The 27,221-nt window shown below is 48.6% G+C and overlaps 1 protein-coding gene across 1 annotated transcript; it reads left to right on the top strand.

The window, feature by feature from the left end:
- Nucleotides 1-830: 830 nt before the first annotated feature.
- DAG1 (dystroglycan 1) lies at nt 831-15,284 on the top strand (the record flags this gene model as incomplete). The annotated part of the gene is made up of 2 exons (XM_084247200.1): nt 831-1,217; nt 12,885-15,284. The coding sequence occupies exons 1-2, from the start codon at nt 933-935 to the stop codon at nt 15,282-15,284; spliced, it is 2,685 nt and encodes an 894-aa protein (XP_084103326.1). The 5' UTR covers nt 831-932.
- Between the last annotated feature and the right edge of the window lie 11,937 nt (nt 15,285-27,221).

Genomic DNA, 27,221 nt, shown 5'->3' with positions numbered 1-27,221 from the left:
GGACAGATCAGGTCTATTTTTCTTTAAAGATTTGTTTATTTATGCATACAATAACTGGGATACAGCCAGAGGTGTGTGGGAGGGGGTGAAAGGATTCACCAGAGACAGAGTGGGGAGCAGAACAGGCAGATTGACTTAAATACACTGCTGAGGGGAGCAGCGGGCGAGTCAGGAGAGGTCTCTTGTGCCATGTGGGTATCTCCCTGGCCGGGGATTGAATTCATGCTGCAGTGGCTGCGGATAGCTTCATAGGTTGCATCTTAACCCCTTGAGCCACCAGAGAGGCCCAGATCAGGCCTGTTGTCTTGTAGAAGGTTTTCTGTTCTAAATTTGTCTGATCTCTTCATGACCCTTATATTTCCTGTATACTAGAAGTTAGGTGGCCAAACAAATACGTGAGCACATATGTCATTTAATATTTTCTGGTAGCTACATTAAAAAAAAAAGCAGATAGAATTAATCTCAATAACGTTTAATGTATTTACCATTTATTGATATTAATTTATGTATGTTAATGTATTTTATTGTGTCCAAAAGTATTGTTTCAATATAAAATCAATATTTTAAAAGCATTAATAGATATTTTACTTTCTTTTTTTATGCTTAGTTTCCAAAATGCAGTATGTAATTCATTTAATGGGTCAGCCACGTTTCCAGTGCTCAGTAGTTGCATGTAGCTGGTGACAGTACAGGCTGAGGCTTGGTCCATACCACAGTAGATAATTTTGGCAGGTATATTTAGGGAGTAGTCTCTGCTTGTGCACAACTTTGAAACCATGGGTTTTGCTGAAGTTTGAGTCTCCTCTTCTTCTTTTTCAGGCTCTGGGTGCTTTGGGATGGAGCAAGTGTGCAGAGGGTGAGGACCCAGCTGTGTGACTACATCACTTGCTTCCTTTCTTAGTGAGACCATCAACTTAAGCAGACTGCCCACGATGAGAATGTCTGAGGGCCTCTCACTGCTGCTCCCACTTTGGGGGAGGACCTTTCTCCTGCTGCTCACCGTGGCCATGGCGCAGTCCCGCTGGCCCAGCGAACCTTCGGAGGCCATCAGGGACTGGGAGAACCAGCTTGAGGCATCTATGCATTCGGTGTTGTCAGACCTCCACGAGGCTGTTCCCACAGTGGTTGGCATTCCTGATGGCACAGCTATCGTTGGACGCTCATTTCGAGTGACCATTCCAACAGACTTAATTGCTTCCAATGGAGAAGTCATCAAGGTGAGACTTGGATATAAAGTGTAAATGAGGAAGAATTATAATCTTGCATTTAAGTTTTGATTTTAGTTTTTCAAATTCTAGACTCCAACAGTTTTGAGCACAGTTCTTTAGGATCTTTGCTAATTGTCCCTTAAGAGAAGGATAGCTACTAATGTTCATAAGAGACTCCCCATATATCTCAGAATAACATCATAGGCCTTTATTCTAGTGCCATTTTCAGGGTGTCACTTTTAAAAAGCCTTTTACATCCATATTCTGGAGGATTTCTTGGTCATCAAGTTGTGGATCTGATTTATAGGAAAAAGTCACCTTTTATAAACCATGGGATTAAACCAAAGTAATAGGAACTTTTAAATGTTCTGAACCTTATTTTAAAATAAAGTATAAAATAAAGATAAACAAGTATAGGAGTATTGCTCTAATTGGTGATGTTTGTTTACCAAAATATTTGATTACTTAACAACCAAAATTAGCCTTGCTTTATCTTCTTTTGGGGAAACAATCCAGAGAGCAAGGGGATCTGTGACCCATGTAACAGAAGAGTGTCTTGGCTGGCCCAGGATAGAAATTGGGTGAAACAGGAAACTTATGTGTGAAGAAACACCATCCCTTTGTCTGATATTTGACATTTCTACTAGATCCTGAGTCAGTTTGCATGGCGGCCAGGGGATGTTGCGTACCTCTCAATATATGGCCATCTCCTAGAACAGAGATCATCATGCCTTTTCTTAAAGGGCCAGACAGTAAATCTTTTTAGGCTTTGCCAGCCCTGCAGTTTCTGCCATAACACTACCTGTGTACTGCAAAAGTAGCCATAGGTAATATATAAATGAATGGGCATGGCTGTGGACACTGAAACTGAAATATGAATTTTACATCATTTTCACACATCAAATATTATTTTTAAATCATTTGAAAATGAAACAACCATTTCTAGCTCATGGCCCACACAAAAACAGGTAGCAAGCCACAGTAGGCTCATAGGCATACTTATTGACCCCTGCCCTTCAGCATTCTTTCCCTAGTGGCTTAAAAATAAACGAAGAATATTCTAAGGTCTATATATATATATATTCTTTTTATTTATTTATTTATTTATTTATTTTATTTGTTTGTTTTGTTTATACATGCACTGGGTACAGTCAGGAGCGCGGGAGGGTGAGAGAATTCACCAGAGCCAGAGTGGGGAGCAGAGCAGGCAGAAGGACTGAAGTACACTGCTGAGGGGAGCAGCGGGCGGCAGGAGAGGTCTGCGCACCATATGGGATCCTCCTCTGGTGGCCGGGGAGCAGCCGGGGATCGAACCGGCGCCGCAAAGGCCGCGGGCAGCTTTGCAACCCAGCGCTCAACCGCTGCGCCACCGGGGAGGCCCATATATATATATTCTTAAGATTTATTTATTTATGCATAAAGGAGCTGGGGTACAGGCCAGAGTTGTGGGGGTGGTGGTGAGAGGATTCACCAGAAACAGACTGGGGAACAGAACAGGCAGATTGACTGAAGTACACTGCTGAGGGGAGCAGCGGGTGAGTTAGGAGAGGTCTGCTGAGCCATGTGAGTTGCTCCCTGGCTGGCCATGGGATTGAACTCATGCTGCAGTGGTTGGTGATAGCTTGATAGCGCTGAGATTTTAACCTCTGTGCCACTGGGGAGGCCCTGTTTGGATTTTCCTGTAGCACAACAGCTAGGTTCCAAGATATGGTATTCCATAAAACAGGAAATGGAAAGTTCTATTTATTAAGACCTGGACTTGGGAAACTTGCACTGGTTAAAGCACACACAGGCTCGAGTGGGTCCTTACTAACTTGTTCCTTTCTGATAAACAAGCCCCAGGCACATGTATTAGAAATGGTCACAAATTCTAAACCATTCTTCCTATTGAAAAGTAGGTCTGTGCCCCTTTTCCCTTGAATCTTGGTGAACCCACATCTTACCTATACCTTCCCTGTGTTACCTTCCTTTTTCCTGTTGGCTTCCTTCTCTTTAGGTCATGGTGGTGGTGTGATCTTAGGGGATCCATGATTTACTTTCCAGAACTCTTTCTACTTGCAGAATATTGTAACGATTTCCACATAATTTTTATAATATCCCAGCAAGCCAGAGGCTAGTATGACTGCTAGATAAAGACTGGTAGTTTGGGAGGTACATTTCTTGCCTAATTTCATATTTCATCTTCTGAAATATCCAAACCCTGCAGTAGTTGCTCTTGTTCCAGTCACCTCTGGCGTGTTTTACATGCATTAGCGTTGACCAGAGATGCCTTAAATTGATATTGTGAGATGGATATTTGCTGTATCTGGCAGAGAGACAGGTCACAGGCTTATTCACCAGGGGAGTAAAGAGATTTTATTGGGAAGACAGGATTTTATTAGAACACATTTATCTATAGAAAGCAGACTTTGGTTTCCAGCTGGTCAGCCTGTAGAAAAATAGATGAAGATAATGTGACTCTTTAGGTTGTGTGGAGTGGGAAATCAGATCAGAAAACCTGACCTCATTCCTGAAGCTTTGATTGTTCCATCCATAGCATAGGATTGCTAGGTCTTCATTTTAAAGCACCCCCCATTATAATAAAGATTATAAACGTACATTATAAAAAAGGGGAGAAAAATCACTCAGCAAACTCCTCCATTATTTTCTATTCAGGTGTCCATGTCACATACACAGATATATTCCAAACTTGGGATCAGACTGGACATATTTTTAAACTTTTTTTTAATTCATTGTAACTTGAATATTTACCCCCTTGGTCATTGAGGGTTTTTTTTTAAGGTTTATTTATTTATGCATACAAGAATTGGGGTACAGGCCAGAGTTGTTCGGGGTGAGAGGATTCACCAGACAGAGTGGGGAACAAAACAGGCAGATTGAATGAACTACACTGCTGAGGGGAGCAGAGGGCAAGACAGGAGATGTCTGCTGCAACATGTGGGTCACCCCCCTGGCCGGGGATCGAACTTGTGCTGCAGTAACTCTGGATAGCTTCATCGTGCTGCTACTTAACCTCTTTCGCCACCAGAGAGGCCCATTAAGTATTTTTTTTGGAATGTCACTTTGAATCACTGCCTATTCTTAGGTATATGAGGAATATTTCAGGTCTTGGTTCCAAGGATTTTTTGGGACCTCTGTAGCATATCCATTACTAATCCTGTCATCCCATCTATCACTGACTCACCTCTTCTCAGGTCCACCACCTCTGTTCTTGCCCCCTTAGTCTGTTCTCCACACTGAGGCAAGAGACATCTTTGTCTTTTAAATCTGCTAAGACCACCCCATTATCAAACTGCGATTAGGATCAAGCCCCATGTGATCTGACTTCAGGCCTCCTCTCTCTCCCTTTTCCATTTGCATGCAGTGTCCCAGCCACACTGGTCTCCTTCTGCTCCATGAACATGGCATGCTCAGGGCCCACCCAAGGCATCTGGCTTTTTCATACCTTTCAGCACGGATAAAACCAATTGTTTCAGACTCAATTTTAACATCATCTGGAGCTTTGGAGTTCTTTCCTACCATCCCGATGAAAACAACTTTCCCTAGCATGCTATGTTGATTCTCTTAGCAAATTTTTGTATTTGAAATTCTTGGTTTTTGTTAGTCTGCTTGTTTGACTCCCATCACATAGTTGGCTCTCAAATGTTTATGGGCTGATAGAGGCAATGAGGACACCTTCAATACCTACAGAAGATTTTGGATTATCAAACTCTACCTGCCTGTGTGCAGGGAGAAATGCCTGCTCATGTCAGGGGCAGCAAGAAACAATACTTTCTCAAGCCTTATGTGGGAATGCCAGATAAGGGTAGGTCTTCCAGCCAATTTGTTCATGACTGTGTTGCTAATGAGAACTTAAGGCAGAGCATGAGATCTGATGAGATTAGATACTTGTCATACTTGCTGACTGGTGAGGGGATTGGTGATGGACTAATTTGGTGTTGTAAGAGACTGAACAACAGTTTCTTGAAAGGATAGAAAGTTAAGTCTCATTCTAAGTGAGCTGCACGGGCTGCCTTGTTTGACCTGTGTGGACTGTTAGTTATACTGGCTATTTGCAGAGATTGTGGCAATTCTGGGAGTCAGAGTAGCAAAGGTGTGCTGCTTAGCATCAGCTAGTGCGCCCATCAGGTAACATCAGCTCCTAAAACAAGGGCTTCCTGAGTCTTTATACACCAGGCAGCAATGAAGTAGGTCAAGACAAAGAAGAGACCTGCCTGCCTGAAGAATATAGACCTGAGCTCCTAGATCCTCTACTCTGTGCCATGACGGACATCATTTCATGTCCAGACAGCCCTTGTTCCGTCAGCCTAGCTAGCACCTGCTGCTTCCCATACTGTTGTCTAGCTCTGCCTCAAGAATCAATTTGCTGTTACTGACCTTAGCTTAACTGCCAGATGGGTACCATTGACAGATGATGCAAGAAGGGGCTCTTAAAGCACCCTCCTTTCTCATCAGGATCAGTGGGGATGGATCCTACAGAAACCAGCTTGGCCGTTGCTGTGCAGATCAGACTTTTGAGCTGGCCATAGTGTAAGTTACCCATCCTGCCTCTTGCCTCCTTTGGGATTGGTGCCTCCTCTGACTGAGGAAGGTGATTATATGCCTGAGGCATTCTGATCCTTCCTTTTGTGTGTTCATGGAGAGATATCTTTGCATCTCATGAGAGAACTGGGCACTATAGAGCTCCCTTTAGATGTCTCATTTTGGTAGATCCCATGTGGATGACTTTTTATTTCTGTTCCTTCCCTGGAGACAATGTGGACTTTCCCTCAGTCCAAGATGTTTGCAAACTGGGAGCAACCCTTCCTGGGACTGTGTTTTCAGTTGCTGGCATGGGCCCCTAATTGTTCCCCTGAGAACAATGGGCACTCTTTTTGACCAGGAAGGGGAGCTCATGAAAGGAACATTTCTTTGGATGCTTGAGAGCTTTGTGGCAACCCTGCCTGTAAGAGATGAACTGTAGTTTCTTCCTGCCGTGAGTGGGTGTTCCCTGATTCTGAATGGACCTCTTGTGAACACGGTATACCAGGAAATGTGGGTTGTTAAAGTAAGGCATCCTTGGGGGTGGGTTGTTAGAATGGCATTTACCCAGACTCATCAACTCCAATACTTGAAAATTTAGGCTTCTATGTATTTAATAAAAATTACTGACAAGAACTGAAAGAATATGACAAAATCAAATAAATGATGTCAGGACTTAGAATTGAGTGACTAATTATGATAATTTAATGGCTATAACTGTACTAAGCTGTCCCCCGTAACCTTTGAGGGGAAAGAGTAATTTTTGTTTTTAGATGCAAACAGTTGACATCAGCTGAGGGACTGGAGGGACTTTGCTAAGACAGGCCCACAAAGATCCAAACAGTTGGTTGTCCTAGGATAGCAGTCTGTGCTACTTTGAAACAAACCACCAAGAAGACCCTCTAGCACTTCTGTGGGGGATTCAGGGAAGGACCAAGCCTCGTCCCCAAGGGCTGTTTTGGCCAGAGGAGTTAATTAGAGCGTGCTCCCACTGAGTCCCAAAGGATCCTGCAAAAGGTTTGTAGAATGTGAGGAAGTTCTCAACAAAGGCAGTTTTTGTTTTTTTGTTTTTTTTTTCCCCTGAGGATCCCTCTTTGCTGGCCATCATCAGCAATGAAAGTGCTCACCCATTTTTCTGGTATCTTTGCTTTTCACTTGTAAGTCCCACAATGGGTAAAGTTTTGCCTTTCAGTTTTCTGCATGATAAATCTTATGTTTTCTTGATTTCCCAAGCTAGTAGTCATGTAATCAGGCCCTAGAGAGAGCCTACTTCTTCAGTTTTGTCTTTCATATCTGCCTAACTAGACTTGAACTGTATGTGGACAACTACCTTTTTTTTTTTTTTTTAAAGATTTATTTATTTATATAAGAACTGGGGTATGGGTCAGAGGTGCAGAAGGGTGAGAGAATTCACCAGAGACAGAATGGGGAGCAGAACAGGCAGAAGGACTGAAGACACTGCTGAGGGGAGCAGTTGGCGATACAGGAGCGGTCTGCTGCGCCCTGTGGGTATCTCCCTGGCCAGCCTGGAATCAAACCTGCGCTGCAGAGGCTGCAGTCAGCTTCACAGCACTGTGCTCAACCTGCTGCACCACCGGGGAGGCCCTGGAAAACTGCTTTTTCTTTAAGATTTATTTATTTAGGGCCTCCCCGGTGGCACAGCGGTTGAGCGCTGGGTTGCGAAGCTGCCCGCAGCCTCTGCGGCGCCAGTTCGATCCCCAGCTGCTCCCTGGCCACCGGAGGAGGGTCCCACACGGAGCACAGACCTCTCCTGCCGCCCACTGCTCCTCTCAGCAGTGTACTTCAGTCCTTCTGCCTGCTCTACTCCCCACTCTGGCTCTGGTAAATTCTCTCATCCTCCCATGCTTCTGACTGTACCCAGTGCTTGTATAAATAAATAAATAATCTTTAAAAAAAAAAAAAAGATTTATTTATTTATTTATTTTATACAAGAAAGGGGGTACAGGCCAGATGCGCGGGATGGTGAGAGGATTCACCAGAGACAGAGCGGGGAATAGAACAGGCAGACTGATGAAATACACTGCTGAGGGGAGCAGCGGGCGTGACAGGAGAGGTCTGCTGCGCCATGTGGGACCCTTGCCAGCGGGGATCGAATCCGCACTGCAGAGGCAGCGGACAGCTTCACAGCGTGGTGCTCAACTGACTGCGCCACCGGGGAGGTCCTGGAAAACTGCTTTTTGACAAGGAACTAAATAATGGAAGCTCTTCTGTCCATTTGCTCTTTCTCTAGTGTGGAAGGGTACTGGTTTGGGGTGAGAAACACTGGTTGTGTTGCTTGAGATTTAGCACAGGTGCTCTATCTTTAGCCAATGGTGTTGAAGGTACTTATGAGAGAGCAAAGCAGTTGGAGGGAATGTCCCAGAACTGAACAAGGAATCGCTTTGATAGTCATCTACTAGTATAGACTGGGGAATGACCAAAACCTTCACATTTGGCAGTTCCCTAGTCATTGGTCATGGTGATTCATTGTGGCATTGCTCAGTGGGCAGTCTTTAGAATTCCTTATGGGTTTACCCAGATTTTGTGATCTTGATTCTTAATGTTTTTAGTTGTACTTTATGGATCAGGATTTTTTTTTTTTTTTTAAGATTGATTTATGGGCCTCCCTGTTGACACAAGGAGTTAAGTGTTAGCCTTATGAAGCAGTCACAGCTACTGCAGCATGAGTTCAATCCCCAGCCAGGGAGCTGACCCACATGGTGCAGCAGACCTCTCCTAACTCGCCCGCTGCTCCCCTCAGCAGTGCATTACAGTCAGTATACTTGTTCTGTTCCCCGCTTTGTCTGGTGAATCTTCTCATCCCCCTGTACCTCTGGCCTGTACCCCAGTTCTTGTATACATAAATAAATAAAAAATAAGTTAGACCTTGGGAGTCCCCAGCCTCAGCTTTGTTCCCCTATAGAGTCTGGTTTCCCCTTGCCTGTGTCTCCCCCTACTTGCCTTGCTGCTTTGAGCTTCTGGTTTGCGGTATGAACTGGGAAACAAGCTCTCACTGTGTGATGGGTCCAAGGCCAGTGGGGAAGGAGGACTGGGCTGTGATGCCTGGATGTGCCCCAGACCTGTTTGTGCCTCAGCCTCATATTGTGTACACAGTGGGTCCTCTCTCAATCCATGGGAGCAAGCATAGAACCTTCACTGACAGAGAACCTAGCATGTGTCTGGCCGTGTGAGCCTGGGTGGCCTCCTTTTCCTTTTCACAGATTAAAAAACTGGGGCTGATGTTCGGTCAAGTCTCAACTTGTCTAAAGCTGGGATTCAGCCCAGGGCTCTTGGAGATTGGTGCTTCCCCTTAGGTAGGCTATTGTTACAGGTATGAGTCCTGGCTTGTTGTGGGGGCTATGAGTCTCAGAGCAAACTTTCTTCATATCCCACTTTACCCTTTGGCACTGAAAGGAAAAATAAGTGTTCTAGAGCTTGGAAGTTTTGAAAGCTGGGAGGGGGGTGTCAGGATTCCTGTGGGCCAAGGGGCTCCTGATAGAGCAGGTGTTGCATCCATGAGCATTTCCTCAACTGAGTGCCCTCAGGAGGGAAGGGCCACTAGTGGACTCCTTTGAGAACTGTGATTGCTGCCAGCCCTTCAGTCATGTTCAGACTTCCCATTTCAGGGGCTTTCCCCAAATGACCTTGAAATTGCAGATATGCCAACTTGCCTGTGACTTGGCTAGTTTCCTTGTAGAGCTCAGATTTGTTTTTTTTCCTGTGGTCCTACTATTAAAATGAATCATTGGGGCCTCCCTAGTGGCACAGGGAGTTAAGTTGCAGCACTGTGAAGCTATCCGCAGTTCAAGCACAAGTTCAATCCCTGGCCTGGGAGCTACCCACATGGCGCAGCAGACCTCTCCTGTCTCACCCGCTGCTCCTCTCAGCAGTGTATTTCAGTCAGTCCACCTGTTCTGTTCCCCACTCTGTCTCTGGTGAATCCTCTCACCCCCTGTACCTCTGGCCTGTACCCCAGTTCTTATATATATATATATATATATATATATATATATATATATATATAAATCTTTAAAAAAATAAAATAAATCATTGCCTATCAAAGTGCTGCCTGGATCTGACAGAGTTCCCAGTATTAGGATGCTTGGAGATACATGGGTTTTGGAATATTCATTTTTGCGGAGTTCCCAAGACCCTGGTGACTGTCTGTTTTAGCCTCTGTGGAGCCATTGTTGGACACCTGTCCTGTGACCAGGGCTTTAGGATCCTGAGGAGCCAGAATCTGCAGAGAGGATGGCAGGTGTATGTAGGTTGCAGATGCTTGGCTTTTTTTCTGACAGGGTTGTAAAATTGTGGGTAGATAATAGTGAAAAAATTTTGTTTCAGTAATCAAAATAGAGCTTCCATATCTCAGTTTGAAATTAAGCATTAGAACTTTATTTGGTAAAAATCTGGGATTTTTCCTCAATGTTTACTATTTTTATTGCATATTATTGTTATAAAGTTATTTACCATAGCTTAAATGAGTGTATGTCTTCCAAGGCTGATTGTGTTGGAGCCTTGGCCAAAGATTTATTCCTTAGGAAATATATGACAGTGGAACTGTGGCTCTTGGGGTGAGCAGAGTAGGAAATGAGTCAGGCAGGAAAACTTTGAGAAGGCGAGGTCTTCCCCCCCCCCCCCTTATAAGATGCCCTTCTGTTACAAAGTGTGTAGCTGGAGATAGTTGGGAAAACACTGGGGCTGCTTACTGACTGTGCTGGTGGAACACACAGGCCTAGCTGCCTGACAACTCAGGAATGGCCCATCAGCCTGGCCACCTAATTGGCAGACACCTCTGGAACCTCTCCTGGTTTCTCCTGCGGGACCAGTGTCCTCTATAGTGTCTTCTCTTTGGCTAACTTCACCCAGAGCTCCATTCCAGATCCTCCCTTTCTCCTGTCTCTGCCCTCCCTCTGCCTGGAATACTGTCATCCTGGTGGTGACCATTATCCTCTTGTTATAATGATCTGAGACATGGGTCTTAGCCTGACTTGTTTATTCTCCATCGCTCATTCCTAACCCACTTCTGTAAAACATTTTAAAATTCCCTGACTACATTTAGGCCTTACATCTTTGTTTCATGTTTTTTGCAAAACAAAAGCAGTCAGTTTTTGCTTTATATACTTATTTGTGCATGTGGTAGTTTTAGTATTTAACATAATTGAACTGAAAAGATTTTTCAGTCAAAACACTTGAAATAAATTATTTTTGTAGTTAAAAAGGATTCTAGAGGAAAAATATATTTAGTATCTTTCATGGATGTGAAGAGATCCATATTTATAGGTATTTTACCATCTCCAGGGGTGGCTGTGTTTGCAATAGATGATGAGTGATGAGACAGGGTTCTTACTTGTGCATTGACTGGGTGATGGCGCACTTTAGAGTTAATGGGATGAGGTATCACAAAAGAAATGGCATTCACAGACCCTCAGTGATTTCAGAGCAGTGAGAAAAGTACAGTAACTCCTAATGTCAGATGTCTTCTGGATGTTTGCTGGAGGTAGGAAACCTGTTTATAGGGATCTAAGTGTCTGGTCTCTTGATAAAGTTGATGGAATTGCAGCATGATGCCTGGATACCTTGGTTCAGGGAAGATCATGTACAAGCTGAGAAGATTCAGAATGAGTACCCATGTCTCCTCCCCAGTCATGTAGGCACCTGTCTGTTCACAGAACGAAGCTCCAAGAACCAGACCCACTGGGGAGTCCAACAGACATGATTGTGGCCTTTTTGTCACAGTGATAAGCATCAGTGAAGGGCAGTCCTGGGCGTAGACTGACAGCAAGGCATGCTATTTGTTGGTCAGTGTGTCTCTGCACTGGATGATATAGGAGAGTGGAACTGGTGACTCCAGGTAGACCAGAGAGTGGGTGCCATGTTTCTTGTGCTGCAGGCGGGCATAGGTATTTCCCAAAGGTGAAAGAAGTCATACTTGGAGGCTGGGCGAGATGCAAGTCTTGTTTCTGTCTTGCCAGCAGTGGTGGATGTTTTTATAGTGGTATTCCTTTGGGTGTTCTGAGTAATACCTGTTATGTCCCTGTGGAAAAGGGCTTCCAACCTGAAATAAGTCTGGGAGGTGCTGTGCTATTGGGTGGGGTAATGATAAGAGCTCAAGTCTGCTTCCGTGCCTGGGTTCTCCAGCATCAGAGATGGGCTCTATACATTCCCCAAACTTAGTTGGCTCAAGAACTCTTTTAGGGACCAGAACTCCTTGAAATGCCTTTGATAGTAGACACTTTTAAAATATTTGTTTCCAATCTCCCATCCTGGGCATTGCAGTTTTTCTTGAGCTTTTGAAAAGCAGGGTTATGGCCTCTCTGGTGGCTCAAGGGGTTAAGCACAGCACTGTGAAGCTATCTGCAGCCTCTGCAGCACAAGTTTGATCCCTAGCTGGCCAGGAAGCTACCCACATGATGAGGCAGACCTCTCCTGTCTTGCCTGCTGCTCCCCTCAGCAGTGTATTTCAGTTTGCCTGTTCTGTTCTCCACTCTCTCTCTGGTGAATCCTCTCACTCCCGCCCCCCACACCTCTGGCCTGTACCCCAGTTCTTGTATGCATAAATAAATAAATCTTTAAAAAGAGAAAAAAGAAAAAAGCAGGGTTAATTAAGATGTTCCACTAGGTTTGAGTGTAACATGGTGGTTGTAAGGAGAGTCATTCTGGAGTACTGAGTTGTTCCTTGCACCCAGATTTCTAAAAGCACTCTATGCCAGGCCTATGACTTAAGCAGAGTTGTGGTGTTTGCACAGGGCAGGGGAGAAGTCTGCGGTGAGGTTGGGAAGGAGTGCTGAGGGATGAGATGCTTTGCAGGCAGAGTAGGCAAGTAGGTGGCAGAGCATGTCACGAGTATAAAAATCTGGAACATTCTTGAGCTTTGCGCCTTGGATAAGCTTTGTGAGTGCCAGCATCACTGTTTCCCCACTGTGTGGCCTTGGGTGAATCATTTGCCTCCCCAAGTAGCCCATCTGGCAACCCCAGGTTTTGGTGACAGGTGTAAATGAACTCTGGGAGAAAGGAGTTAGTTCCCCACTAAGAATTCTGAACTGTACCTCAAGCTTATGACACAGTTCAGGATAGGCCAGTGTTTAACTGTTGTGATCATTTTTAGGATATGCAGTGACAGTAGCACTTACCTCGTGCTGGTGTCTCTTCTAGGTATCAGCGGCGGGAAAGGAGGCCTTGCCATCCTGGCTACACTGGGATCCACAGAGTCACACCCTGGAGGGCCTTCCCCTTGACACCGATAAGGGTGTACATTACATCTCAGTGAGTGCCGCACGACTGGGGGCCAATGGGAGCCATGTCCCCCAGACCTCCAGCGTGTTCTCTATTGAGGTCTACCCTGAAGACCACAGCGAGCCACAGTCCATGCGAGCGACTTCACCAGACCCTGGTGAGGTGATGTCATCTGCCTGTGCTGCCGATGAGCCTGTGACTGTCCTGACTGTGATTCTGGATGCTGACCTCACGAAGATGACCCCAAAGCAAAGGATTGACCTTTTACACAGGATGCGGAGCTTCTCAGAAGTGGAGCTTCATAACATGAAGTTAGTGCCGGTGGTGAATAATAGACTGTTTGATATGTCAGCTTTCATGGCTGGCCCGGGAAATGCAAAAAAGGTGGTAGAGAATGGGGCCCTGCTCTCCTGGAAACTCGGGTGCTCCCTGAATCAGAACACCGTGCCTGACATTCGTGGTGTGGAGGCTCCTGCCAGGGAGGGTGCAATGTCTGCCCAGCTTGGCTACCCTGTGGTGGGTTGGCACATCGCCAACAAGAAGCCCCCTCTTCCCAAACGCATCCGGAGACAGATTCATGCCACACCCACACCTGTCACTGCCATTGGGCCTCCAACTACAGCCATCCAGGAGCCACCATCCAGGATCGTGCCCACCCCCACATCTCCAGCCATTGCTCCTCCAACAGAGACCATAGCTCCACCAGTCAGGGATCCTGTCCCTGGGAAGCCCACAGTCACCATTCGGACGCGTGGTGCCATTATTCAGACCCCAACCCTAGGCCCCATCCAGCCCACTAGGGTAACAGAAGCTGGCACCACGGTTCCTGGCCAGATTCGCCCAACCATGACGATTCCTGGCTATGTGGAGCCTACAGCAGTTATTACCCCTCCCACAACTACCACCAAGAAGCCACGGGTGTCCACACCAAAACCCGCTACACCTTCAACTGACTCTTCAACCACCACCACCCGCAGACCAACCAAGAAACCACGGACCCCCCGGCCAGTGCCCCGGGTCACCACCAAGGCTCCTATCACCAGGTTGGAAACTGCTTCCCCGCCCACGCGCATCCGCACCACCACCAGTGGCATGCCCCGCGGAGAACCCAACCAGCGCCCAGAGCTCAAGAACCACATTGACAAGGTAGATGCCTGGGTTGGCACCTACTTTGAGGTGAAGATCCCGCCTGACACCTTCTATGATAAAGAGGACACTACTACCGACAAGCTGAAGCTGACACTGAAGCTTCGGGAGCAGCAGCTGGTAGGCGAGAAGTCCTGGGTGCAGTTCAATAGTAACAGCCAGCTCATGTATGGCCTGCCCGATAGCAGCCACGTGGGTAAGCATGAGTACTTCATGCATGCCACAGACAAGGGGGGGCTATCAGCTGTGGATGCCTTTGAGATCCATGTCCACAGGCGCCCTCAAGGGGACAAGGCTCCTGCCAGATTCAAGGCTGTGTTTATGGGTGAACCAGCACCAGTGGTGAATGACATACACAAGAAGATTGCCCTGGTGAAGAAGCTAGCCTTTGCCTTTGGGGACCGCAACTGCAGCACCATCACTCTGCAGAATATCACCCGGGGCTCCATTGTGGTGGAATGGACCAACAACACACTCCCCCTGGAGCCCTGTCCCAAGGAGCAGATCACGGGGCTGAGCCAGAGGATTGCTGAGGATGATGGGAAACCTCGGGCCGCCTTCTCCAATGCCTTGGAGCCCGATTTCAAGGCCCTCAGCATTACTGTGACAGGTGCTGGCAGCTGCCGGCATGTACAGTTTATCCCTGTGATGCCACCTGGGAGGACATCCTCAGTGGCACCTTCCACCGAGGCGCCAGACAGGGACCCGGAGAAGAGTAGCGAGGATGATGTCTACCTGCACACAGTCATTCCGGCTGTGGTGGTTGCAGCCATCCTGCTCATCGCTGGCATCATCGCCATGATCTGCTATCGCAAGAAGCGGAAGGGCAAACTCACCCTTGAGGACCAGGCCACCTTCATCAAGAAGGGGGTGCCTATCATCTTTGCGGATGAGCTGGATGACTCAAAGCCCCCCCCCTCCTCCAGCATGCCACTCATCCTGCAGGAGGAGAAAGCCCCTCTTCCCCCTCCCGAGTACCCCAACCAGAGTGTGCCCGAGACCACTCCTCTGAACCAGGACACCGTGGGAGAGTACACACCCCTGCGGGATGAGGATCCCAATGCTCCTCCCTACCAGCCACCTCCGCCCTTCACAGCCCCCATGGAGGGCAAGGGCTCCCGTCCCAAGAACATGACCCCATACCGGTCGCCCCCGCCCTATGTCCCCCCTTAACCCACAAGCGCCTGGGTGGAGGCAAGGGTAGGGCAGGGCCCTGGAGACAACATGGTGTTGTCTGTGGAGACCGGTGGCCTGCAGACCATCGCCCACTGGGAGCCGACACCTGACCTAGCACATACTGACACACACAGGGCCTGGACAAGCCCACCCTCTTTGGTCCTCCTAAACCCCAAAGCAGCTGGAGAGACTTTGGGGACATTTTTACTTTTATTTTTTGCCTAACAGCTTTTTGTTTGTTCATAGAAAATTCTTCGCTACGTTCTTGATGGCTGGCTCTGAAAGCACTGTTTGGAGTAGAGGTAGATGGAGGGAGCGAGGAACCGTGAATGAACTTGCAGGCAGTGCTGGGCGGCCCCCCGGCTCTCTGCGTTTTGCCTTTAACACTAACTGTACTGTTTTTTCTATTCACGTGTGTCTAGCTGCAGGATGTAACATGGAAAACAGTAGCTAAAGATTAAGTTCAAAGGACTTTCAGAAGTTAAGGTTAAGTTTTTACATTTAATCTGCTGTTTACCTAAACTTGTATGTATAATTTCGGGGTGGGTATGGGGAATTGCTTTGCTAAAAATAAGCTCCCAGGGTGTTTCAAACTTAGAGAAGACCAAGGGACAGTATTTTTTATCAAAGGAATCCTATTTTTTCACACTATGTAACTTGGTTGCTCTGATACCCCAGAGCCTGCCTGGGGGCCTCCCGGCCCTGGTGCTGGGCTTGCTCTCCCGCTGCTGCCAGGGGCTGGAAGCTGGAGGGGCCTCTTGGGCCGTGGACATCCGCACCCTCACCCCATGCACGCTAGTGGCCCGCCATCTAGGGGTCTTCATTTTCATGGAAAGGGGACTCCAAGAGGCAGTGGTGGCCATGGCCCCCAACCTAGGTGCTCCAGGGTGGGCCAGCTGCTCGTGGTGGGACCTGAGGAGGTCGAGGGACTCTACTACATCACCTTTCTTTCTTTTACCCTTCTGTGTTTTTCTTTTCCCTTCTAAAAGGAATATCATGGTTTTTGAAACACTCAGTGGGGGACATTTTGGTGAAGATGCAATATTTTTATGTCATGTGATGCTCTTTCCTCACTTGACTTTGGCCGCTTTGTCCCAACCGTCCAGAACCCTACCTAGACCCACCTCACCCCTCCTCTGGCACTGCAGTCCCAGACAATAGGCCTCAGTGGCTGGAAAAGGTCTGGTGGCTGGGGAGGAGTGCCAGCAATATAGTTCATAGTAAAAATCTGTGGGCTCTCAAAGCTAATTTTTTACTAAAGTTTTTATACAGCCTCAAATTGTTTTATTAAAAAAAGTTTAAAAATGGTGATGCTTACAGCAGTTTGTACAAGCTCTTAGTGTTGATTCCATGGAACTGACGGCTTTGCTCATTTTGATTCCTACCCCGTACCCCGCCCCCCCCCCACCTCCCTTTTTCCCTAACAGTTTAAATTCCGGAATTACACTGGGACTTCTTTTGCCTTTTGTAGCAGAATGTCTGTCTGTCCATCTGCGTCTCTGTCGGGTGACTCAGGGGTGCCCACTCTGCTTTGATTCTCCGCGCCTGGAAGAAACCATTTTGAGCATGACTTTCTTGACATCTGGGAGTTATTTTGGGTACCTTTGAGGGAGGAATGCCTTTTGCAATAATGTATCCCTTCCATGATTGAGGGCAGGTGGGTGGACCCAGGCTCCCTTTGCACACGGAGCAGCCACTTCTAAGCCATATCGAACCATTTTTCAGAGGATTCGTGTGTGCTGCCTCAGGAGGGGAGGGCCAGTTATAAGGGAGGGTTTCTCCACCCTGCCCTTCTCTGGAGAGCGTTTCCCCTTGCGCCTTCTCCCACAGGACCCACCCCTTCTCCCCTGCCCATCCTTGTGGGGGGCTACATAGTGAGCAGTGCCTCTGTTGGGGGAGCCTGTAGATGAGAGCTCAGCGGACCTCTGGCGACTGGGCCTGTGCCTCCAAGCCAAAGTGTCCCCACTGTCCCAGAGTCAGGAGCACGGGCAGAGTCTGACCTGGTGAGATTATTTCTGATGACTTCGTCAAAAAATAAACAATTCCCAGTATTCCAGGTGAGGGCTTTGAAAGGCCTTCCAACAGCTCCGTTGCCCCTAGCAACCCCACCATTGGGCACTGCCATGCTGAGACAGGCTGGCCCAGAATGGCCTGTTGCCATAGCAACCGGAGGCGATGGGGCAGTGAACGGAATAACAACAGCAACAATGCCCTTGCAGGCCGCCTCCTCCCCTGAGCGCTGGGCTGGCGATGGCCATTGAACTCTGTGAGACAGAGAGCCAATCTCACATTCAAGTGTTCACCAACCACTGATGTGTTTTTATTTCCTTCTATATGATTTCAAGATGTGTTTTCTGCATTCTGTATAGAAACATATCAAACTAAATAAAAGCAGTGTCTTTATTACAATGCCGTTGCCTCCAAGCATCTATTTCTCTGGCCCCTAATGTTCTAGGATGAGTGGTGGTGGGGCTGGAGTCCATGTGACAGAGGAAGATGGGAACCAGCCAGCCTACTCAGAGGTGGCCTTTGAGCAGCTGACCAGCTAGCTTCCACGGCCTTTCCATTTCTGTGCCTCTGGAGCGCAGGCGGGTGTGTTCCAGAAGCTCTGCCAAAACACAGGCCCCCTTAGCACCTCTTCTGCTGCAAACCAACTGAAATAGGCTTGGAGCTTCAGTTTCCTCAATGTAAGGTGGGGCGTGCAGAAACCCCAGTGGAGACTGGGTAGGAAGGGAGGATGGCGCCTCCTCCCACAGGTCCTGCCACAGTCTGTCTGCCCCAGAGTGTGCCAGGCTCTGCAACTCCTGGGCAGGGTCCCTCAGGCTTCTAAAGATGAGGACTTAAAGATTCCTCTGGCTGTAGCATCACCCTAGCTCTGCCCACACTGCCTTGTGGGTTAGTAAATCTCCCAGGTAGTCACAAGGCAGCTTAGGCTTTGGAGTGGGGAGGAGAGAAAGGATTCTGGTAAGGGTGTTCTGCCCTAATTGGACCTAGTGATTCTGGGAGCCTTTCCTTAAGTGCCCTTTTTGGGACAAACAGGCCAGCTGAGTACTCAGGCTTAGTATGACTCAGTACTCAGAAAGAAACTAGTGGTTAGGGGACGGTGCCCAGGGTGTGAGAGACAGCGGATGCCACAGCTGTGTTTTCAGAGATAGGATCAAGGGTCACAGAACAACTAAGTGATACCTCTTCTGGGCTCACTCCATTGCCATGGGGTCCTCACCATCTCTACCTACAGGCCCCAGACTGCTGTTCTGCTCACAACTGTCAGAGCTCCACATTGCAGGTAGAGCCAGGTCCCAGTGTGGGGAGTTGTTGAGGGTCAAACAACTACTTAAGAAAACACACAAATGCCAGGAAATGCCCCCAGTAGGTATTCAGAGATGCCTCAGAGCAGGAGAGCCCAGAAAATGACCCTGCTCTTGATCTCATAACCCCAGGAAGTTCCGCTTAAAGTCTAACTTGAAGCCACTGGGTTATCAGTGAACTCACTGCAACGAACGTGAGTAAAGGGATCCTCAGTGTCAACAGAGAGTAGTAATTATGGTAGGCAGGGCATGAGGAAGAGAAGCCACAAGGACCCTTGGTCTTTGCCCTGCCCTACTCTCACTTTGAGGACCCCTGATACTTGACCCAGCACATCTTTGCCCCCCAGTGCTCTTACCTTGTCTGTGTGACCTTTCTTTGGTTAAGGTCTTTTGATCTGGAGAGAGGGTGGTGAGGGAAGGGGCAGAAGGAAAGGGACATTGTGGGGGAGGGAAAGAGGGAGCTTTCAGATCCATGTAAATCTCTTCCTGCCTGCCTCTCATATAGAGTAAGTTTCTGGGATCCCTCTGACCACCTGTGAGGTGGGGACAGCAATCCTTTCCAAGGGGTTCTGAGATACCCTAGGAACTAGTGCAGGTATGGAGGGTAGAATTAGGATGAATCACTCCCAATGTGTCTGCCTACAAAAGGGGACCATAGTGAGGTGTCTAGAAACTTCTGGTGAGCCAAGCCCTCTAGAATATCAACAGTTTGGTGGGGACCAACTCCCCTTCATGCAGCCCCACCTGGCCTTGTTTGCAACAGGTTGAAAAGCTCCTAGGAGAGGCCCTTGGGTCCTCTAAAGCGCTGAAGTCCCCACTCAAGCACCAGTCTTTGAAGGTCAGCTTTACTCCTCTCTGTATTACCGTATCTTAAAAATACAAATTGGCTTATTTCTTACTCTTTTCCTGCTGTGCTTACCTTCTCAATCACTATCTTGAGGCAAGGTGTCTGGAAACTCAGACAGGGCAAGGGCCAGGTCTTATGACTAGTGCAAGGCAGGTTCAGTTCAAAGTGTGAAACCAAACTCTAGTTTTTTTTCTGACTAAACTTTTGTACACATTACAGAGCAGCGAAATATTACTTGAAGCCCTCACTGGGAATTGCTGGGTACCATTTCCTTTATGGGGATTCTGGAAGACCCAGAAGAAGAGATAATACAAGAGTTTCAAAGAGAGGGTTCCCATCTGATGGGAATAGGTACTCCTGCAGGAGGGAGGCCTGAGGGTAGCCTGAGGTAGTCACCCCAGAGACCTGGCCATTTGAGCGGCCTCTCACTACCTCCATTGCCCCCAGCTTTGGTGGGGTGACCGTGGAGTCTCAGCTAGGGTAGAGTAAAATTGGTCTGTTCATGTCCCATGGAAGTTTCCTTGGGGCTAAGACAGTGCTTCTGGGCAGTTTCCGGGTGGGACAAATCAGCAGCCAACCTTGGCATTGGCTCCAGGTGTCAGGTAAACCCAGCAGAGGGCTGCACATTGCAGCTCTGGGCTCAATGGAAGGACATAGCCCACGGGTTCCCAGAAGGTGGCGCCAGAGGCCAGAGCAAGCCTGCCAGCAGAGGGCGGGGCCGCCGAGTCGGGCTGTGGGCGGAGTTAGACCTGGGTGCGGCCAGGGGTGGGCGGGGTCAAGGCCCCCCAGGGAGGAGAGGGCGGGACCTCGCCTCGAGCAGAGCTGTGACGGCGTGGAGTTGGACTAAGGCCTAAGGCTGGCGGGGCCGAGTGGCTGTGGGCAGCTGAGACCGCAGGGCTGGCTGCCGGGAGCTGCTGAGTTAGGCCTCACTCTGGAGGTATAGCTGGGTGAGTCTTTCGTTTAGTCACCCCTACGCAGTTCCTGAGGGCGTTGAGGCGATGCTAGCTGGGATTCGTATCCTGTAGGTGGTGATAGGAGGGGCAGGTATGGACCCCAGGCGTCTGAATAACTTCTCCTGCGACCCTGTTGTAGAGCAACCCCGATACAAAACGGGGTGCCTGACTGTGGGTCCTCACCGCGCGCTTAAAAGGACTTATCAGGGCCTCCCCCGTGGCGCAGCGGTTGAGCGCTGGGTTGCGAAGCTGCCCGCGGCCTCTGCGGCGCCGGTTCGGTCCCCGGCTGCTCCCCGGCCACAGGAGGAGGGTCCCACATGGCGCGCGGACCTCTCCTGCCGCCCGCTGCTCCCCTCGGCAGTGTGCTTCGGTCCCTCTGCCTGCTCTGCTCCCCGCTCTGGCTCTGGTGGGTTCTCTCGCCCTCCCGTGCTTCTGACTGTACCCAGTGCATGTGTAAACAAAACAAACAAACAAATAAATAAATAAGTAAAACATGCCTCTATTAAAAAAAAAAAAAAGGACTTATCAATGCTCTACTGCAGGCACACACGAAAGGTTAATAAAAGGTTTATTTACAAGGGATGGGGAAATGAAATGTACAGCTCTGGGAGAAAAGTGGGAGACAAAGTTTTAAATGAGTCCTACCCGATCCGCCGATCAGGAATCCCAAAATGGTGCTCTCAGAGTTGGCCGCCAGCCAGGAGCGTCGAAGCCAGGAGGCGAGCGATCGCGAGCCAGAGAGAGAGCCCAAGGCCCACGTGTTTGGTTTTTTATATCCAACCTGGCTGCCCAACTCCACCCTCAGGTCCCAGCCACCCTCCCTTGGTGGTGATGGGATTTGTCTTTCCCAGAGTCTTGATGGCTTTAGTCTGGAGTGGGGGTGGGGTCCACAAAGCCTGTATGGGATTATCTCAGGACATCATTTCCCCCTAACAACCCCACCAGCAACCCTCAAGTTCAGATGTGCATTACTTGAACAAACAAGCGCCCTTTCTGTGTACACTCCCTCCCCTTCACTTTTGTATGCCTCCAGGCTTCTACCGGTGGGGGCTAGCGCTCAGTAGGGCTCCGCCTATGTCTTAGGCTCTCCAAGTCTCCACTCCCTCCAGCCTGAGAGCTTCTGATTTCACGACCTAAAAAATGCTATGGGCTCTGGGAGAGTCCTAGATGGAAGATGTCTCCAGTTGCTTGATGGGTGGCCCCTCTAGTCCGTGCCCCAGAGGGAGTACATTTGGCACTGGAAGCAGATGGGCCGGGGCAGCAGATAACTTTCTCTGGGTTGATCCTGGGCACCCTAAAGCCCCAACGAACACCTTGACCAAAGTTGTCACCACAGCTTTGGGTACATGCTTAGGATAGCAGGGGACATCTAGTTGGCAGCTGGCCAGAACTCTGTATTGGACTTCCTGTGTCCAATACAGTGATTTGAGGCTACTTGTTACACGACTGAGGGTACTTGTTGCCTTCTGTCCTCACCGTATCACAGCCTCAGGCATTAGGGGACAAAGGCCAAGTTTGGGACTTGCCAAAATAGCTGCTCCCTTCCAGGGTTCATTCCTGCTTCCTCCAGGACCTCTGTCATAAAAGGTCTTGGGAGAGAAAGGTGAATGGACTGGCTGTGACAAGCAGCCAGGGGTGGGGCGCTCCAGGTTGGAGCACCCCACCCCTGGAGGTGGCAACAGATTGTCTCTGGGTGTGCCTGAAGGATTATAACCAGCTTTGTCCCAGATGAACTCATTCTCAGGACACATGCCTTGTTGGACTGGGCAAAGAGCTTGGACTGGTGGATGCTAAGGGGATGAAATTCCACTCTTGTTTAAGGAACACATGGTGTGTGTAGGGAGAGTGAGGGAGAGGGAAGGCAGCTTTGTCTTCTTGTGTCCAATACAGTGATTTGAGTGCAAATTAAAAGCTGAGGAGTCATTCACTGTGATCCCAATGGCTCCAACTCAGCAACCACTATGTCCCCCAAACCCTGCCCTCGATCCCAGGATCCGTTTTCTACTGGCCAGGCAGGGCCAGGAGGTCATATTCACCCTGTGAGCCCCAAGGAGATCTGGAAGCGTGCTTGGTTGGCATCAGCAAAGTTTAGGAGAGGACCGGGTTCATCTGAACACATAACTTTTCTGCTACTTTGGTGGAAAATGGAGGATGTGCTTTATCCAGCCTTATTAGGAACTCCTCAGACTGCACTCTCATGTCCTTGTCAGAAAGACCACCTTCCCAGATAGCTGAAGCCCATGCCAGGTCTCTCAGCTGGAGGGGTAATTAGTACATAAATAGCATGGTAATCCAGATGTTGCTGCCCAAGTGATACTGGTTGCCACCCAGCCCAGTACCTGGGGCACCAGGGAGAGCTTTCCTCAGAAACTCCGATGCCTGGATGTTACTTCAGTCCTCATTGCTTGGCCTGGTGGTGCTTTGGCCATATCCACCACCAGAGGACAGAACAGCGGTCATGCACTGAGGGCCAGAAGCCAAGCCCTCCAGGTCAGGGCCTGTCTGAGCAGCAGCCAGGCATGACCAGACCTGGAGAGTGCAAGCTCTGTGAGGGTAGAGTAGGTTCAACGATCTTGGTTTCTGCTGCATATGTGGGTTCTAGCACGGTGTTATTCTTGTCCTAGGACTCAAATGTAATTGGAATTCCTATTTAACGGAATTGAAATCATCTATCCTGGCAGAGGCCTCAGGGGCTATGGACCTTTCTACTTGCCATAAGAGTATTGCTTCGCCATCCAAGACCCCTCCCCTCCCTGATTCTGTCCATCCTCCTACAGGGCTGGAACTCTTCCAGCAGTCCCTGGAAGTTTCCTGGGCAGTCAGGAAAGATGATGGGACAGACAAGCTCTATCACTATACACTTTGAGCTGGACAAAGATGAAAGTCGGTAAAGAGAGTGGCTGCATCCCATGCCTGAAATCCTGGTGGTAAAGGATGATTCTCAGTAATGTGATTGGGTTTATAGTAGTGGAGCCACAGAAGGCCCCCTCTAAGGGATTTCCGTGAACACATGTGGAACTGAACCTGCTGGAAGGACTGAGCAAGATACCCCTTCCCCTGAAGTGACCAAGTCATATCTAAACTTCTGTTGCCTGGGGTAGGACATGTGGACTTGTTAGGAGAAGGCATCAGGTTTTCCATCTGGGCCTGGTCTATCCCTCCACCTCCATGTATGGTACAGAGTGGAAATCCTAGTGGGAAGGATGGCAATAGGATTGAAGTGCCACTTTTTTTTAGGTTATGAGAAATGATTTGTGTGTTTGTCTCTTTCCTCTGCAAACTGAGCTCCTCCAGGGAAGATCTACCTCTGAATCTGGCACCCAGTTGGAGCTGGGTATGCAGCGGCTGAAGGAGGATAAGCTCAAGCACACACAAATGAAACAGGCAAAGTCAACCCAGAGGCCTAACTAGGGGAGTGTAGAAGGGCAAGGCAAATAGCATGTTTTGACTTGGATACTTACATCTTGGAGAAACCCTGGTTTCCTTATTTTTCCTTGTCATAACAAGCCCTCAGAAGCACATAACTGTAATAGCAAAGGGGCTTAATTAGCTTTCTTGGGAGCAATGCATAGGCGGTGGGGTTAGGCTGGTGGTAAACATTTCTGATGATTTTTTTTTTAGTGGCTTTTAAAACATACTGTAAGTAAAGATTTGTACATTGCAACAGGAAAGGAATTATACAGACAAGGCATCAAGCAAATCTTGTGTCTTCCAGCTTCGCTTCCTTTTCCTACTCTACCAAGGGCCATAGGCTTGTCTCCCACCATTACTGAGTGCATGGGAAACTTCCAGGGGCTGCTGGAAGAGTTCCTACCTTGTAAAAAAGGACAGATGGGGGAGGGGTGGGACCTCTGATGGGGAAGCAACACTCTTGCTGCAAGTAGAAAGATATCACACAGCTGTTTTGCATACTGAAAGATTTGTTTATTTACTTATCAAGAACAGTCTGCTAGTGAATTCTAGGTGAGTGTGGAAAACCCTCATATACAAGAAAGATCATCCAGGCCGATCCAGGTGGGCTGCTGTGCAGGACACAGATGGGTCTCATCTGTAACCTCATACCAGCCTGAAATATCTTATTCCCCATGTTAGTGGGTGGTGTCAACAAAGCTCAGCCAGGAGGAAAGCCTTCTGTTTCTTCCTTCCTTCCTCTTCAGTTCTATTTTCCCATCCCAGAGGAAGAGTGGAGACAGGGAGCCAGTTTCCTGAACTGATACTCACCGGGAGGTGAGACAGGGCTCAGCAGCACTAGAACGAAATGAAGAGTGTGGAGCTCAGGGCATCCCTTAGTTAGGAGCCAGCTCTCCCAGCTCCCAGCCTCTCTGGAAAAGTCCAGATCCCATGGCACCCTGTAACCCATGACTACCCTCAGTCATCCTTCTTCACTCTCTACTTCCTCTTGCAAATTTTGCCATTCTTCTTCATCCCTGCCTGTCGCCATCTTTGGACCCTGAGCCTCTCTGTGGAAGAAAGTAGCAGCCCAGAGTGAAATGGACAGTGGGGAAGCAGGAAAGCCCCAATGTCTACACTGTGCCCGTTTTCACCTTCCTGGAGCTGATCTGCATATTGCCTTGTCCATGACCCAACCGGCCTTTGAGTGCAGCTCCTGGAGCCCTGCCAGGTCTTCATTCTCCCAAGATTTTCCTTCGAATGACTAATCACTTCCACAAATCCCAGCAGTAAATTCGCTCTAACTGAGCCTTTTCCCACCTGGATGGATCCCCTCCCTCCCCCCCTCCACTCTTGGCCACCCCTGATTGCATTGCCCCTCTGGTTTTCTACAAGTGACTGAGAATGCAGACTGGAAAAGTAAGTGGATGTGTGTTCATCCATCAGTTTTATTTTGGCATGTGAATTGCTTCTTCTCTCATCCAGCCTTTCTCCATATCACACTCAAGTGGGAAGACATTACCTTCAGTCAGTGAAATTTAGGGAAATTCCTGCTGGGTCTCCAGGCCCATGCAGTCCCTAGCCAGGCAGCAGCTGGATCCAGGAAGGATGGTACTAACCATACCACACAGCTGTTTTGCACGCAGATTTGTTCATTTACTTATCATAAAGAACAGTCAATGCTAGTGAATTCTCCTAGGTGAGTGTAGATGTCTCATCTATGAGTCCTCCAATGAGGAGAAACTCTGAAGGCAACCTCAGGACCCTCCCTGGTACTTAATAAGTCAAGAACCTAAATGCGCAGGAGCTACAACCAAAGGTTCCTCTGGGTTGCCTTGAAGACTGGTGGTTGATGAAGCCCTTTGGAAGTGCAGATGAAGGAACTGCTCAGAGCACCATGGAGAACTCAGCCCAAACATCAGTCCCTGAGGTCCTGCTAAAGACCAGCCCAGGGGACAGGACAAGTTGTACAAGGTCCTGCTGTTGAGGCGTCCCTAGTCTGATCAAGAGGAAGAAAACAACCCTAGAACAGTGAATAAAAATGGAAAACTGAATCAGAGTCCCAGACAACCCGAGACAAAAACCATCCCATGGCCAGCGGGAGCCCCTAGTCTGAATTCCAGACTGGATGCGGGTAGGGCAGGCATATTCCTGGGGACTTTTTTCTCAGAAGACATGGAACTGAGAATTTGAAAGGAAGGCAGAGGCGCCGTTCACCCATACTTCCTGGTCCTCCTGAGTCCACTGTGCTGTCCTTTGGGTCTGCACCAAGGCAGCAGAGACTCTGGGGGTCAGCTAACAGGCAGGAATTTGCTCTGTGAAGGGCAACTCCCCAGGCTTGGTGGCTGGGTAGGGCTAATTACCCCCATAGGAACCAGGAACATGTTGATTTAAATCTGCAGAAAGCCGCAGCTCCCATGACTTTTACAAAAACAGAAAACAAACATCCTTCTCTCCAAGTAGCCCAACTCACACCTGACTGTTGTGTCTGTGAAGCCAGAGAGTCTGGGTGGGGCTAAGATCAGGTCATTAGCTTGCCTATATTGCCTATATTCATGTTCCTCTCTAGGAGAAAAGGTGCGGCACCAACCCTCTGAGCCCAGACCACTCACTAGAGACAATAAGAGTTGGTCATGTGTATGCCAGGTACTTGCCCTTGTTTTACTTAGATCAGCACGTCACCCTCACAACCCCCTATGTTAGAAGGGCTAGTGTTATCATAACTTTGCAGGCTAGGCAATGGAGGCTTGGTGAGCCCGTGGCAGTCGCCTAGTTTCCATCTGGGAAGGTACGGTGCTGAGATGCAGATCCTTGTGGAGCCTAGATGTGCACCTGTAATCACCAGACACTCAGGAAGCTGATAAAAACATCCTGCAGCACAGGAGGAAATAGCAAGGACATCATGACAGGTGGAGAGGCTCTCATCAACCCAGGGAGTGCCCGCCAGGTCAGACTTCATGGAAACTCCTTCCCAGAGGCTGGAAGGAGCAATTTGGAGTGTATAGAAGACTCAGCCAGGGTCGGTCCATCAGGCTGGCTATCAGTGCTCACTGATCCCTGGATTATTCCAGGTCAGGTCAGAACTTATGACACCCCATCTGATGCATTCTTCATTGTTAGGAGAATTAAATGGGTTTGTAAAATAGGTCCAAGTGTACTCAAGTACACAGCCATGATTTATGAAGCCAGGAATTGTTTGGAATATAGTCTGGCTCTTCTAGGAAGTGTTCTCCCTCAGGAAAGCACAGGCTTATGTGAGAAGCCATGAGGCAGATCACTGAGTAATATGCAAACACTGTAAAAATGTGGTAATGGAAAGCTAGTTTGGTGAGCTCTCAGATTAATGAGAGGTGGCCTGCAGCCCCTCACCTAGACAGTCCCTGGGAGCCATAGCTCAAGATCTTCTTCCATCCCCAAGGTCACTGTCCCAAGGCCT

Source organism: Talpa europaea (genome assembly GCF_964194135.1).
Source record: "Talpa europaea genome assembly, chromosome: 11".
NCBI lineage: Eukaryota > Metazoa > Chordata > Mammalia > Eulipotyphla > Talpidae > Talpa > Talpa europaea.
The sequence above is the reverse complement of the archived record's forward strand: the minus strand, read 5'-3'. Positions and strand labels throughout refer to the sequence as shown.